The sequence below is a fragment of the Pleurodeles waltl genome, chromosome 7, assembly GCF_031143425.1.
Source record: "Pleurodeles waltl isolate 20211129_DDA chromosome 7, aPleWal1.hap1.20221129, whole genome shotgun sequence".
Classification (NCBI taxonomy): Eukaryota; Metazoa; Chordata; class Amphibia; order Caudata; family Salamandridae; genus Pleurodeles; species Pleurodeles waltl.
The window spans coordinates 1,060,012,544-1,060,026,703 of NC_090446.1; the positions used below are offsets into that span (position 1 = coordinate 1,060,012,544).

General features: G+C 44.7%; 1 protein-coding gene across 2 annotated transcripts in view; it reads right to left on the reverse strand.

Annotated features, from left to right (window-relative positions):
- The window catches only part of ATAD5 (ATPase family AAA domain containing 5), a 260,968-nt gene that overhangs the window by 148,639 nt on the left and 98,169 nt on the right, over positions 1 to 14,160 (reverse strand). For both annotated transcript variants that reach the window (XM_069199992.1, XM_069199991.1), the window contains exons 13-14: positions 10,928 to 11,079; positions 1,841 to 1,991 (exon numbers count right to left, since the gene is read on the reverse strand). In XM_069199992.1, the coding sequence (XP_069056093.1) occupies positions 1,841 to 1,991; positions 10,928 to 11,079 (303 nt within the window). The remainder of the gene's footprint in view (positions 1 to 1,840; positions 1,992 to 10,927; positions 11,080 to 14,160) is intronic.

Sequence of the window (14,160 nt, forward strand, 5' to 3'; positions counted from 1 at the left end):
CCGAGGATTTAGAAGACGAGTGGTGATGACTCCGCAACCGATCTCGAGACCTTCCTCTTGAACGAGACCGGGACCTAAGCGGAGTCGAGTGCCGGGCCGCAATTAGCTTTAGGGACCGCTCCCTTAAATCCTTCGGGTGCATGGCCCGGCACTCTGAGCACGACTTCGGGTCGTGGTCGCGCTCGAGATACCACAGACAAACCCGATGAGGATCAGTCATCGTCATCGTCCAATGACAGTCCGCGCATGGCTTGAACCCGGTCTTCGGGGACATCCTTGCCGCACCAAAGTTGCACAGAAAAAAACTCAACAAAACAGGCGAATTTCCTTCAAACAGATCCAACATCGGACTCTGTCATGATAGTGGCAGCCAAAAACTTCATGCCACTACTACTTCCACAGTACTTCCCAATAAAGCTGAAAAATGGACTCAGTTGGGTGAAAAGTCTGCACTACAGCTGCACCCTCAATGAAGGCGGCAGGCGTTATAGCCCTGTTAGGCAGGTATGACAGGGCTTTATGGGGCTCCACGAAACACTTTGTGGGCCATCTCCCAAGAGATGGGCGGATTTCCAGGAAATCCATAATGAGGGTTTGCTTGTATCAAACCAGATAATTAGTGCCGCAGCTGACTCCTCACTCCTTGAAGCACATGAATACTGCCATCGGGTCCCTTTCCAAAGACATCTGTGGCTTCATCTTACCTCTCTGAAACTAGAGGCTCAGGAGAGAATTTTAAGTGTTCCATTCTCTAGCACAACTCTTTTCTGAATTCATACCCAAAATGAGATGGCATAGATGAAGGCTGAGATGGAGACTAAGAGGGCTGTCTGCCTGGAAAGATCAAGAGAACAATGTAAATCATTCGGACCCTACCACAGAAGATACACAGCAGCAACACCCCTACCACCAGTACCAGAGGAAACAAGCCAGGGGTAGATCCACCCAGCAGACCACTCAAGGTGAAAAACCATCATTTGCTTCCAAGCCCCGAGTCGTTACTTCCCCCACTTCTGTTTCCCACTCCGGTGGGGGGTAATCGTATCATCTCATTTGGCAGAGTGGCAAAAAATGACAAGATGCACCTGGGTTTTGAATATTGATCAAAATCGATATTGTCTCAGATTCACCAGTCCGCCAACATTATTATTATTTTTTTTTTTAACTCCCTCTATTACGGTCAGAGGTCAATTTCCTCTTATGGAAACAAGCAGTGGAACATGTCCTTCGCCACCGAGGAACAGACATTTAACTCCAGGTACTTCCTGGGGAAAAAGAGACCAGAACAAATGTAGACCCATTCTCGACATCGCATCCGCCAACAAATGGGATCGGCGGGAAAAGTTCTGAATGCTGCTTTAACACCAAATTTATCCCCAATTACACCCAGGAGATTGGCTCTGTTCCATCAACCTTCAAGACGCATACTTTCACATTCCAATTGCCAGAAAGCACCACAGGTTCTTGAGGTTCATAGTAGGTCAAGACCTCTACCAGTACAAAGTCCTTCCGTTTGGTATAAAGTCAGCTCCCAGAACATTCTCGAAGTGCATGACAGTGGTATCCGCCCATCTGAGGAAGCACAAAATAGTCATCTACCTCTACCTAGATGATTGGCTGATCAAGGCGTCCACAGAGTAAACAATGTGTGTTCTGTTGCTTGAGAAGCCAGGTGTGCAAGAAATATTGTAGGGAAACAGAAACAGTGTCTTCCCCCTACCCCCGCACCTTCTACTTCTTTCACAACACACCTTATAATAATTAAGATGTCTTGATTACAAACAATACACAGAAAGTACATCAACATTTAAATAAAATAAGGATTCTATATTTCACTTACTTGGGGACTTGCTTGCATTATTAGTATTAAAAAGGCAATGCTTATGAGAGTTCATGCCCTGTTTGTCCACCTGATGAGATTGTGTAGCTTCCTTTAACTGAGAGAGAATCTGCCGACCACTTCGTTGGCAAGATGCATTGACTTCAAATACCTGTAGAACGAAGTATGTTGTGGAATCAAAACTATAAAATGGCAAGTTATTTTAAACACCGAATTTTCAAGCAATGTCATGTCACACACCACCTTAAAAGAGCACACATCAAGACAGAACTATCAACATTCACTAAAAATTGCAATTAACTGGATATTACTTAGTAATTTCTAATGTTCCCCACTGTTTACACATTTGTCTAGTAAAGAACACCAGTACCGTCCGAGGAAATGCAAATGCTATTTCGTACACCCCACAACGCTTCATGGTTCAAAGCCGTTTACAGACAAGCTTGACATGAGGGTGGTATGAGTGAAGGGACATGTAATTGTGACAGTACTAGACACTGCACAGTACAGGTATTTTTTTAAATAACTACACTGTGCATTACAATTTAGCACATGGATTCAAGTTTGATGGTCAAGTGCCCATTCTACAGTGAGAAATTCAGTCTTGGCATTTCATAATCAGTAACTTTGCAATAATCCTCCTACTAGAGTCAAATCTTGGATGAAATATGAAAATGTGTTATTTGTAACCATAGCTTTACATCTTGAATATCTTCAATTACTTTATAAACACTGAGTACATGACATTCCACTGCTTCAGCTTATATAATTAAAAGTAGAAATAAAAACGAGCTCAAGAAAATAAGTGGGCATAAATTCTAATTTCTGTCTTAATTTTAAAAAGAACAACAACAGTAAATGTCACCAAATAAAGCTCAGCCTCATAAGAAACACATCAAAGCAGTATCTTGCCCAAAGGACCCATAGTGAAGTTAGGCTAAGAATATTTTGAAGAGTCAGCGAGGGGAAGGGTCCAATTGTTCTCCTGGGTTAACTGGAAATGGCCACCGACTTAAAAATATTCATGAAGATTTATGGCAGTTATAGAAATTTTACCTACTACAGCATCAAATCACTGGTTAATAGTCAAACATGGAACAGAAGAGCAAGCAAATACCTTGCACTGGGAAGTGAAAAAAGTAAGGAAGACACTGTAAACAAGCAATTACAAATGCAATAGGTTCGGGCATTGTTAGTTTGTATTTTTTTTTTTGTGACAATATTATTAGTGACACATCAGGGTTATGTCAGCCAGTGAGCAACGGATTACTTCCTTGCTCAGAGATAGCAGACTGCTGCGTGATTAAGTGTGCCCTAGACCAGTCAGAAAATGCAATGCAGGCTCACAACTGCAGCCATAGATTGCATTTGGACGACACTGCTTTTTTTTCTTTCTTTGGAGGTTCTGAACAGGAGTAACCCTGCGCCACTTAATTTCTTCCTCACACCCAAGTCAAAGTGTGCTGCCACTGCTGTGTTCTGGCAGCTTGATCTTCAGCAGTAAATCCACTTAACTGATAAGTACCACAGTGCCCCCCTAGCGACCAGGAGTAAAGGAGTAAGTTGCTGGATTTTTTTCCCCAAACTACCCAGAAAGAAGATGAATGGAATGCCCAGACAGGAGTGCAAAAACCAGTGGTGGATTCCTGAAAAAGGAGACCTGTGGAAGAAGGGGGCCAAGTCCAGAAGTCACAGAAGAGTCCAGGTGGAGTAGGAGCTACTACCCACCCAGCTGTAGCTGCAGGAGTTGGTTGACAGTGACAGTGATGTGAGGAAGGACAGCACACACTGCCGTCCAGGAGTCGGTAAAGAGTTCCTGAAGGATGCAGATGACGTCTCACGCTGGATTAAGAATTGCAGTCGGGTTCTGGTGCAAGGATTCCACCAGCAAGCCTTGGCAAAGGCAAATGTCACGGTTGGCAGAAAGTGGAGCTGCCGGGCACCAGAAAGGCCCAGGAGGACACAACCCATGAGAGGGAGTCACAGGGGACCCGCAGTGACCGAGTCCGCATAGGCAGCACCCACAGGATGGGGACACCAGAGTCGCAGGAGAGCCCACGCAGCACAACTGGCGAAGGGTCCCACGCTGCAGGAGAACCACGCAGAGGGCTGTGCATCGCAGGAAGGAGTGCTGGGGGCTGTAACTACACCAAGCTTGAAGATCCCTTGGAGAAGATGCAAACAAGCCTTGGCAGCTGCAAGAGACGCGGTTCAAGGGGGTATTGTCCCGCGTGGGACGGCAGAGGCTTACCTCCACCAAAGTTGGATAGTTGGCAGAGAGGCCCAAGAGGACTAATCTGGACCACCGTCCATGATACAGGATCAGGATGAGAGAAGATCCATACAGCAGGTTGTCGTTGATGTAGGTGCCTGCAGATGTAGGGAAAGGACTCCTTCACTCCAGAGGAGATTCCGTCTTCCTTCTTGTGCAGACTGAACGCGGGAAGAACTAACGCCGAGACCGGTATTTTTCCACTTGAAACTTAAATTAGTGCATCCAGCCCTTCACTTCTCTAATCCATTCGGACCTCCGGCAAGATTCTGAGGATCTATATTTACAAACAGGGGCTCATTTGGACCCGAACTCAGAAACAAATATCAGCCTATATTTAGGTAGTACCATGTTCTGCAGCGAAACAGCTATGGTCAGAAGAATCAATAACCTATAAAAACGTTAGACAAGACTCTCCAAACAAGATTTTTGGACTACATTATCAAAAAGAACACCACAAATTTACAATTGATCTGACCAGAAGATTTGGCTGCCAAGACTCGAGTATCATATATTAGTACCACTGGGAACGGCCCTGAGGAAGGTTGTCTTCTATATTCTATAACACCGAAACGCGCGTAGGCCTTCGGTCCCTATGGTATCATTGTGACAGAATCATGCCCATATTGGCCTGTTTTGGCTATGTATCAGATGATTAAGACTAATATATTAGAACAATTTATATTTGTATATCCGCATTACTTTAAACTGTTTCAATCACATTATTTGAATTAGTTTTTTAATGTGCTGGTTCACTTGTAAATAAGACACGTTTTCTTATTTGAATTATTCAATGTTTATGTGGTATGTTTGACTTAGGTGCTTTGTATGCATGTTTCTGTCATTTTTTTGATTTAATGTATATATTTTTTATGATTGTATCATCATGGAATAATAAAATATCTATATTTGTAAAATAAGTTTGTATCAATCATGTAATAGGATTTTGTTATTTGAGTACCTAAACTGAGTAGCCTGATATTATAAATATACTACTGGTCAGTCATATATAGCTAGTATCATCTCAGACCACATCATTGGTACGTGAAGATGATAGTATCTTCATGGCTATCTTAGTAGCTTCTGTAGTAGTTTTTTCCTACTTTGGTTATTTCCCTGTCTGAGCTACGTGCATTATATTCAGGGAATCCCCTTATAATTATTGCTGTCGTTGATGTAGGTGCCTGCAGATGTAGGGAAAGGACTCCTTCACTCCAGAGGAGATTCCGTCTTCCTTCTTGTGCAGACTGAAGACTTGCCACCCTCAGAGGATGCACAGCCAGGGAAATGTTGCAGAAGCTGGAAGGAGCTATGGACACAATGTTGCAAAAAGAGTCTTCTTCGTGGATGCAGATTGTCGGGGCCCGGGAAGGAACAGTCGCAGTTCCAGTGGCTAGAAGTCGAAGTAAGTTTGAGGAGGAGTCCAGCTTGAATCTTGCAAGCCGAATCTGAGGACCCACTCCATAGGACAACTCTAAATAGCACTGAAAGGGGGGCTGGTCATCTAGCCAGGAGAGCACTTATCAGGAGGGGGCTCTGACATCACCTGCCTGGCCTGACTACTCAGATGCTCCCAGAGGTCCCTGCCAACCTTGGATTCAAGATGGCAGAACACAGGAACCCTCTGGAGTAGATCTGAGCACCATCCCCTGGGGTGGGGATTGACAGGGGGAGTAGTCACTCTCCTTTCCATTGTCCAGTTTCACACCAGAGCAGGAACAGGGGGTCTCTGAACCGGTGTGGACTGGTTTATGAACAAAGTGCACCAAATGTGCCTTCAAAACATACCAGTGGCTTGGGGAGACTACCACTCCCAAGCCATACAACACCCATTTCCAAAGGGAAAAGGCGTTACCCTTCCTCACCCAAAGGAAATTATTTGTTCTGCCTTCCTTTGCTTGAGCTGTTCATGCAGCAGGAGGGCAGAAACCTGTCTGAGGGGTGGCAGCAGCTTTGGCCGGCCGGAAAACCCTGGAAGACTGGTAGGAGCAATGCTGGGGGTCCTCTAAGGAGCCCCCTAAGTGCATGGAATCATACTCCCAATACTAGCAACAGTATTAGGGTATGATTCAGACATGTTTGATACCAAATATGCCTAGGTTTGGAGTTACCATTAGGTAGCTGGACATAGGTAGTGAGCTATGTACACGCACAAAATGGCATCCCAGCACTCATGAAGTCCAGGAAAACTGAGCTGGAGTTTGTGGGGGCACCTCTCCTAGTGCAGGGGCGCCTCACATACAGGTACTTGAACCCTGCCCTCTGGGCTAGGAGGGCCTGCCATAAGGGTGACTTACTGTGACCTGGTGCAGTGGCCTGTAGTGTAAGGGTAGGCCTTTAGAAAGGTTTGTATGGGCTCCCCATGGGAGGCATAATACATGCTGCAGCCCACGGTGATCCCCTGGTACCCCAATGCCCTGAATAGCTAAGTACCATTTACTAGGGTCTTACATGGGGGCACCAGTGTGCCAAAGGTGGGATAACAAAACCAAGTTAGAAGGGAGAGAGCATAATCACTGGGGTCCTGGTTAGCAGGATCCCAGTGAACACAGTCAAACACACTGACAACAGGCACAAAGAGGGCACTTTCCTACATCTATTAATTGCTATGTGGCACAAGAGTGTGGTTTGGAGGTCTGTTGGCTGTGTCCCGTGTACAGGGTGAGGAACATGCAGAAAATGGGGGTAACCACGCCAAGAAAAAGGCTGGTGGAACCCAACGGTGAATTCTGGATGAAGAGGGCCTGCAAAAGAAGGGGACAGAGTCCAGTCTACGCAGGAGTGTCCAGGTGGGGCAGGAGACAATGTCCACCCTTCTGTGGGTGAAGATCCTGGTTGACTGGGAGGAAGACCAGCTGCGGAGCCCAGGAGCTGCAGAGGAGTCCCTGAAGTCACATGGGAGCTGTCCCTCGATGGTTGCCAGATTGCAGACAGGTCTGTGGTCAGGAGGGCCACCAACAAGCACAAGCAAATGCAACTGGAGCTGTTGGAAATTTGCAGAGCTGAAGAGAACCATCAAGGTCCTGGGGACTCGACCCTTAGAGGGGAGTCCGGGCTGACCCTCAGAAGACAGCAGAGCCATCAGGAGCAATCCGAGCCCCTATGAGCAACCCACTGGCAGCAGGCACAGGAAGTCGCAGTGAGACCCATGCAGCACACATGAAGGAGTCCCACGTCCCTGGAGCAGCAGAGGAGACTGTCCTTACAGAGGTAGAGTGTTGGGGGCCAGGCCTACCTGAAACCTGAAGATCCCTCGGAGCAGGAGTCAACAAGCCTTGGCTGCTGCAACAGTCTAGGTACACAGGGGTCCTGTCATGGAAGAAGAGGCAAGGGCTCACCAACTCGTAAGTTGGACAGAAGGAAATAGGACCAAGAGGACCCATCAGAACCACAACCTGTGTTTGAGAATCTTCTCAAGTCCAGAGTACAGCAGATCCCAGCAGCCGGATGCTGTTGCCTTAGGTGTCTGCGGGTGCAGGGAAGTGTCACCTTCACTCCAAATGAGATTCCTTCTTGCTTCGTTGGTGTAGCAGAAGTCTTGCCGACCCAAGAGGATGCACATCCATGAAAATGTTGCAAGTTGCTGACAGGAGTCACAGAAACAATGTTGCAAGGAGAGGTCTAGCTCAATGTTGCAGTCTTGTTTGGCTCCTGTGGAGTACAGCAGCAGTTCCGGTAGGCAGAAACAGAAGAGGTCTTTGCAGAGGAGTTCTGGTGGAGGTTTGCATGCCATATCTGGGGACCCACCCCAAAGGAAGTACCTAAATAGCCCAAAAAGGGACCTAGTCACCTTCTAATATGACCACCTATCAGAGGGGGTCACTGACGTCATCTACCTATCCTGACCATCTGACTGGTCCCAGGGGCCTCTGCACATCTTGTTTTCAAGATGGCAGAACCAAGTGGCCACGTGGAGAAGCTCTGGCCACTACCCCTGGAGTGGTGATGGACAGGGGAGTAGTCCCTCCCCTTTCCTTTGTGCAGTTTCAAGCCAAAGCAGGGACCAGGGGTCTCTGAACTGGTGCAATCCAAATTACGTAAGGAGGGCACCAAATGTGCACTTCACAACAAACCTGTGGCATGGGAAAGCTACCACTCCTCAGCCCTGTAACACCGACTTTCAAAGGAGAGGAGGTTGCACCCCTCTCCCTCTGGAAATCCTTTGTTCTGCCTTCACCTGCTTGAGCTGGTCAAGCAGCAGGAGGGCAGAATCCTCTGAGGGGCCACAGCAGAGTGGACTGCTCGCAGACACAGACTGGTAGGAGCAGTACTGGGGGGCCTCTAAGGTGCCCCCAGAGTGCATGGAATCATGCCACCAATACTGGAATCAGTATAGGGGTAGGATTCCAACATGTTTGATACCAAACATGCCTAGGCTCTGAGTTACCATTATGTAGCTGGACCACAGGTAGTGGCCAGTACATAGCTAAAATGGCTTCCCAGCACTTACAAAGTTCAGGGAGTTGGAACTGGAGTTCATAGGGGCACCTCTGCTCATGCAGGGGTGCCCACACAGACATGGACCTGCACCCTGCCCTTTGGGCCTGGAAGGGCCTACCATAGGGTTGACCGGGTTTAGTGGCCAGCAGTAAAAGGGTGCATGCACCTTTTCAGAGGCTGCAAATGGCACGCCTGCAGACAGTTTGCATGGGCTCCCATGGGTGGCATAATACATGCTGCAGCCCATGGGGGACTCCAGGTGTACCAATGTTGTAGGTACCATATACTAGGTACTTACAAGGATACACCAGCATGCCAATTGTGGGGTGTAAGAAGTACCAAAGCAACTAAATTTGGAGGAGAGAGCACAATCACTGCGGTCCTATTTGGCAAGATCCCAGCAAAAACAGTACGAGCACACGGACATCAGGCAAAAAGTGGAGGTAACCATGCCAGGAAGAGGGGACTTTACTACAATCATCTCTTTAAAAAAGGATTGAATTCGGTTCACCAAACCTGGGCACATGGGCCATGCATGGTCATCAGTCATCCTAAGACTCAATGTAGGGTGAAGGCCCATGGGCCTCTTGCTCTCATCAAGCACTAATGAGAATCATGTTTTGCAGGGTGCACACATAAGCGAAAGCACATGGGCTGCATAGGATCACCAGGTGCTGGTGAAGATGTTTTAATGCAGGTTGAAGGTATAATGGATTCTCAATGCCATCAAGGCACTGGCAACGTTGAAACATCCCAGCTACATCTGCACATAATGTGCAGGACAGGCGGATCAGTGGTTCACAGTTTCCAGTCTTGTAGTCGGACATCCTCAAGGAAAACACATGCTGAACTGTGCTGACCAGGGAGGTTCTATGAATGATGGGCAATCTATCTTCTGGGTCCTTCAGCATTATTTGTATATCCACCAACAAGGAAACGTTACTCACCCCGAAAAGAGAAACATCTAAGGATTCCACCTCTGGTACTAGGAGTCCTCTACACCACTGTTCAACATTTTATTCTTGGAATATGCACAGTTTACAAGCTTGGGAGGCCAGCTTATATCCATTCTTGGGGACAGTTTCCTCTGTTCACAGAAGTTCAAAGGGGACAAAACCTTTATGAAAATGAATCATAGTGAACTGCACTCTGCATGGCAACACTTTGGCACTTCTCATTTGTAGATTCAAGGTACAGTTTCTGTTCCGTGCACAGAGCACGTCATGGATGTGAAGTGTGAACTACTTACTTCCAGGCCAGTCTTTATAGAGGGACTGATCTCTAGCAAAGTACCATCTTGCCCTGCTGAAATAGGTTCAGTTTCAGTAACTGGCAACAAAAAGTCCCATTACTGGGACTTGGTTTTACACACTTGATTAAGTTTGGAAAAGGTATCTAACTCTGGCTGTTTTCTAACTAGCCCTGTCCTTATGCCTTACTGGGTTATATCACTAGAGGAAAGAGAATGCATGGAGTGCATGTTGCGCTTTACTTATGCCCACAAATCAACTTAAATTAATGATCTTCCTTGCCTTTCCTGCAGCAGATACAATAGTGCAAAGAGTGGATTATTTTAGCAACACAAGGAGGCAGACGCCTGGACCCTAGACTGCATCTTTTTTAAATAGAAAGAAATAAGTTAAAATCCATTTTAGGTTGCGAGTTATGTAAAACTGTAGAGGCAATAGAAAAGCTTTAAGCTTTGCCTTAACCAGGAAAAACCCCTAACGTACAGACGTCAAAATACCTTCTTCATGCTGCTGCATAAAAGAGTTACATATCGATGTCTCAAAACATTCACACCCTCCTTCACCACCTTCTTTGGATTAAAGTAATCAAGTCAGGGAGGTTATCGCCTTGGACTGTGTTTAAGTGGACTTGATTGTCTAACCTGTAACTCAGATTTTGAAGGTTAATTTTTATTGGAAAGTTATGCTAACAGTACTACACACGCATAATTTGATAGTTGACAGGAAAATGTATGTCCTCTAACCTGAAATGGAATACCAACTCAATTAGCTATACTGATGTCACTGTTGTCGGATGTCTTTCTTGGAAGAAAAATGTCAAAAGAATTTCAAAGTGTTCATTTAAATATGCAAGAAACCTTTAAATAATACTGGTTGTTAAATTGAGTAAAACACTTCCCTCATTAAATCGTGTGAGGCAAAGTCAGAATAATCGGAATTATTTATATACAAGAAATAAAAAGGTTTTATGCATAATTTCACAATATTTTGAGAACAGCATATAAGATATCTCACTTTCAAGGATACTGAAATAGTGGAGGGCTTTCAACACTGCAGCAGCTTACTAGACCTGGACAGTGAGCATTATGGAGAGCAGTCAGGGAGAAGAAAATTCTCGATACAAACCTTAAATCCGAGTTCTTGAGCGCATGCATACACAGCAGCGGTCTTTCCCACACCTGATGGCCCAGTTATCAGTACTGTATTACACAGAAAATCCTCATCTCCAGAATCCCCATCTCCAGAATCCCCTTCAAAGTCAGATTCTCTCCAATTATCTACAAATGAAAAAAATGGTTGGCTAAACTGCAACACATTCTAGCAGTCAACATGTTTACCTCCACATCATGCGCAATAAAAAAGCACATTGGTCTGTTAAATTGTTAATAAAGAGGTCCATTTCCTGATATCATGAATACAAGGCACTAGAGTTTTCAGCAAATGTCAGATGGTCAGCGTGTTTGTGGAAATATGCACATAAAAGACAAACCGATGCGAAGGACTAACATGTTATGTAGAACTTTTTTTAATTTATTTTTTGCAGTCAAAATTATAACTTCGAACATAGTGAAGCAGAAATTCTCACGATTCAGGAGTGGTTTGTTCCTCGGGAAACCAATCCCAACAGTACACTTACCTGACATCTGCATCATCTTGTGTCTGTCATATACTGCAGACGTTAAATTAACTATTTTGGAGATTTCCCAACTCCTCTTTGGGAGGAGTACTCACAAATAGTCTAGACTTCTTCCCCTAAAAGCACAGATATACTGGGACCAGTTACACTAGTTACCGCCAAATCACAGCAGACCCCTGTTTCAAGAGCTAACATAGAAGTAGACACTGTAAGAATAGTCTTTCAAGAGAAGGAGTAGGTTCCCTTGCTCTTTTTCCTGGATCTGTTCATGCAATGTGATACAGTAGACTATTCTTTAGAAGATAGCCAACTGTGGCTCAAGTGTGCCTCAGCTAATCAATTATTTCTGTTAGAAAGGAAGCAGTATGTCAAGATTAGAGTATTGCAATCCTCCATCAAAGCTGGATTATTCCAACCCTCCCAGCTTTGGTCGAATCCAGTATGCCTCAGGGATAGGGTGTCCTCATTTTCAGCTGTGAAAGCACTTCTACGTATTTTTATACTTGTCAACGGTTGAATTTATTTGTATGCTGACTTACCCCAGATTTCAATGATCGAAGGACGATTTCTCCTCTCTAGGGGGAAGGATGGATCATATGGTCACCTGGCTGAGACTCTGCTCTCTTAAATTGAGTGAAGTTAAAACAGAGGTCTGGTGCGGAGTTTCAGTCCTGAAATGCGATCAAAGGGTACCATTATTAAGCCTCCAATGTGTTAGGCATCTTGGGGCATTGGGAAAGTGTTTCAAGCTTTGACATCCTTATCAATGTATTTGCACATTTAGGTTCCGTAAGATTAAGGAGGTTGAAACAACTCATTCCTTTTATTTTTTGTGTTTTTTTTATTTATTTTTTTAAGATCAATTTAACCATATGGGGATAGGAGCACTGGTCAATATTAAACTGGATTATACAAATACAGTGCTTCAAACTGAGGTGGAGAAAAAGGAAAGCTTGATCAACTAACAAGATTCCAGAGTATCATTTGCCCTATTTGTGCATTAGAATATAAACATAATTGTGAAAAAGGTATTTGTGTCAACCTTCATCACACTGCAAAATCTCATTATTGGAACATTCCAATAAACTGCAGTTGGGGTTGCCTCTCTGGTTTAGGGCACACTGGGAGCAGATGACCCACTTTATCATAACCCTAATAAATGCATTCTAAAATCCATCGAAATATGGATTGCTTAGTTACTGGTATACCTGTATTACCGCAGGCATACAAGACCAATAAGTGCCTGGTTACTTGGAATGACTGTCCTTTCAACAAAGTATTAAGAGTCTTAAGAACTATATTCTTGTGATGAAGACTAGTGACAAGTGTCTTCCAACAATAAGACCGGTCTCTTCACTAACTCGCCTAGCTGAGATTAAATAAACCAGAGGGCAAACAATCCAGGAAAAGCTATCTCACATTTATGCATAGATTAAAAAAGTAAACCACTGCTGAGCATACAAACATAAGCAAGCTTAAGAATTGTGGGGGGTTGTCTACGAGTGTGGGGAAAGGAAATCAGACCAGGACACTTCCTGCAGTGTGTCATCTCAGACAAGTAAACTCCAATAGTACTATATCTCAATCACAATTAGGTGCACATCTACATTTTCCTCTTCATACTAAAAAAGTACATACTGCTGAGAAATACATCATATGCAAATTTTCTCCACTTTTTAGAATAACATTGCTTTGTAGAATGTCTTCTTTGGCATATTTAAATTTCTTTGGAAAATGTAAATGCCCTAAAGAAGCACTAAAGAAGGCAGTCTGCCAAGGGCAGGCAGTCAAAATGATCAGGGTGCAATGGCCAAACAAGTCCTGTGCACAGAGACATCTTATAGGACGGCAGATGACCATCCACAGAAGGTGTGAGGATCACATCTGCCTAGCCCAGGCAAGCACCACTAGGATCGTTGTGGACACACATACTGCATGCACTCCAAATGTAGCTGCTTGGACACTTGATAGCTTTTTTCTGTTTTATTTGTGGCAAACAAAATAATAAGGGCCTTTCTTTAGTCAAAATGTGAACAAACATCTGAAGCACCTTCTAGTCTGCAAACTTAGTTTTCAAATTGTTAGTACCCTGGTCACACCTGAAGGTTATTGAAGCATGAATTACACATTCTGTTGAAACACTTACTGTCATAATAGTTTGGCCTCCATGGACAGGGTTTTTCTACCTCACCCCACCCACTTGCTTTCAGACATAAAACTTGCTTATGTCCATTTGCAAAATATGAAGAGCTACTTTGATGGGCCATTAGAAAATGCATAAAAACCTCCTGAAAGGACTAGAAGGTAAGAGCTGAGAGATTCAGCTGAGCCACTAAACCTGTCAGTGAGGCATCTATGACTATCATCACTTGAGGAAGCCCTTCTTCCAAGGGGAAACCATCTCCCGGATCAATTCACCAAGAAAGGAATTGAAGTAATTTGGGTAGCAGGGTAAAGCAGTCCTATCAGAGTATTCACGTGCGCCCACTGCAAAGGAAAAAAATACTAAAGCATGCGACGTCAAGCATGAGTGACAGTAACTTCTGCTCCATCTCGTTGACCTGAGGGCACATCGCCTTGACTACCACAACCTTCTGCCAGAACAAGGGGCACCTCTTGATGATTTTTTTCCCCAAATAATGGAAAACAGAATGAAGGACAGAACCAAAACAGTGATCTTGACAGGTCTCCTTTAATGGCATGGAGAGTAGCCTAGTTAAGA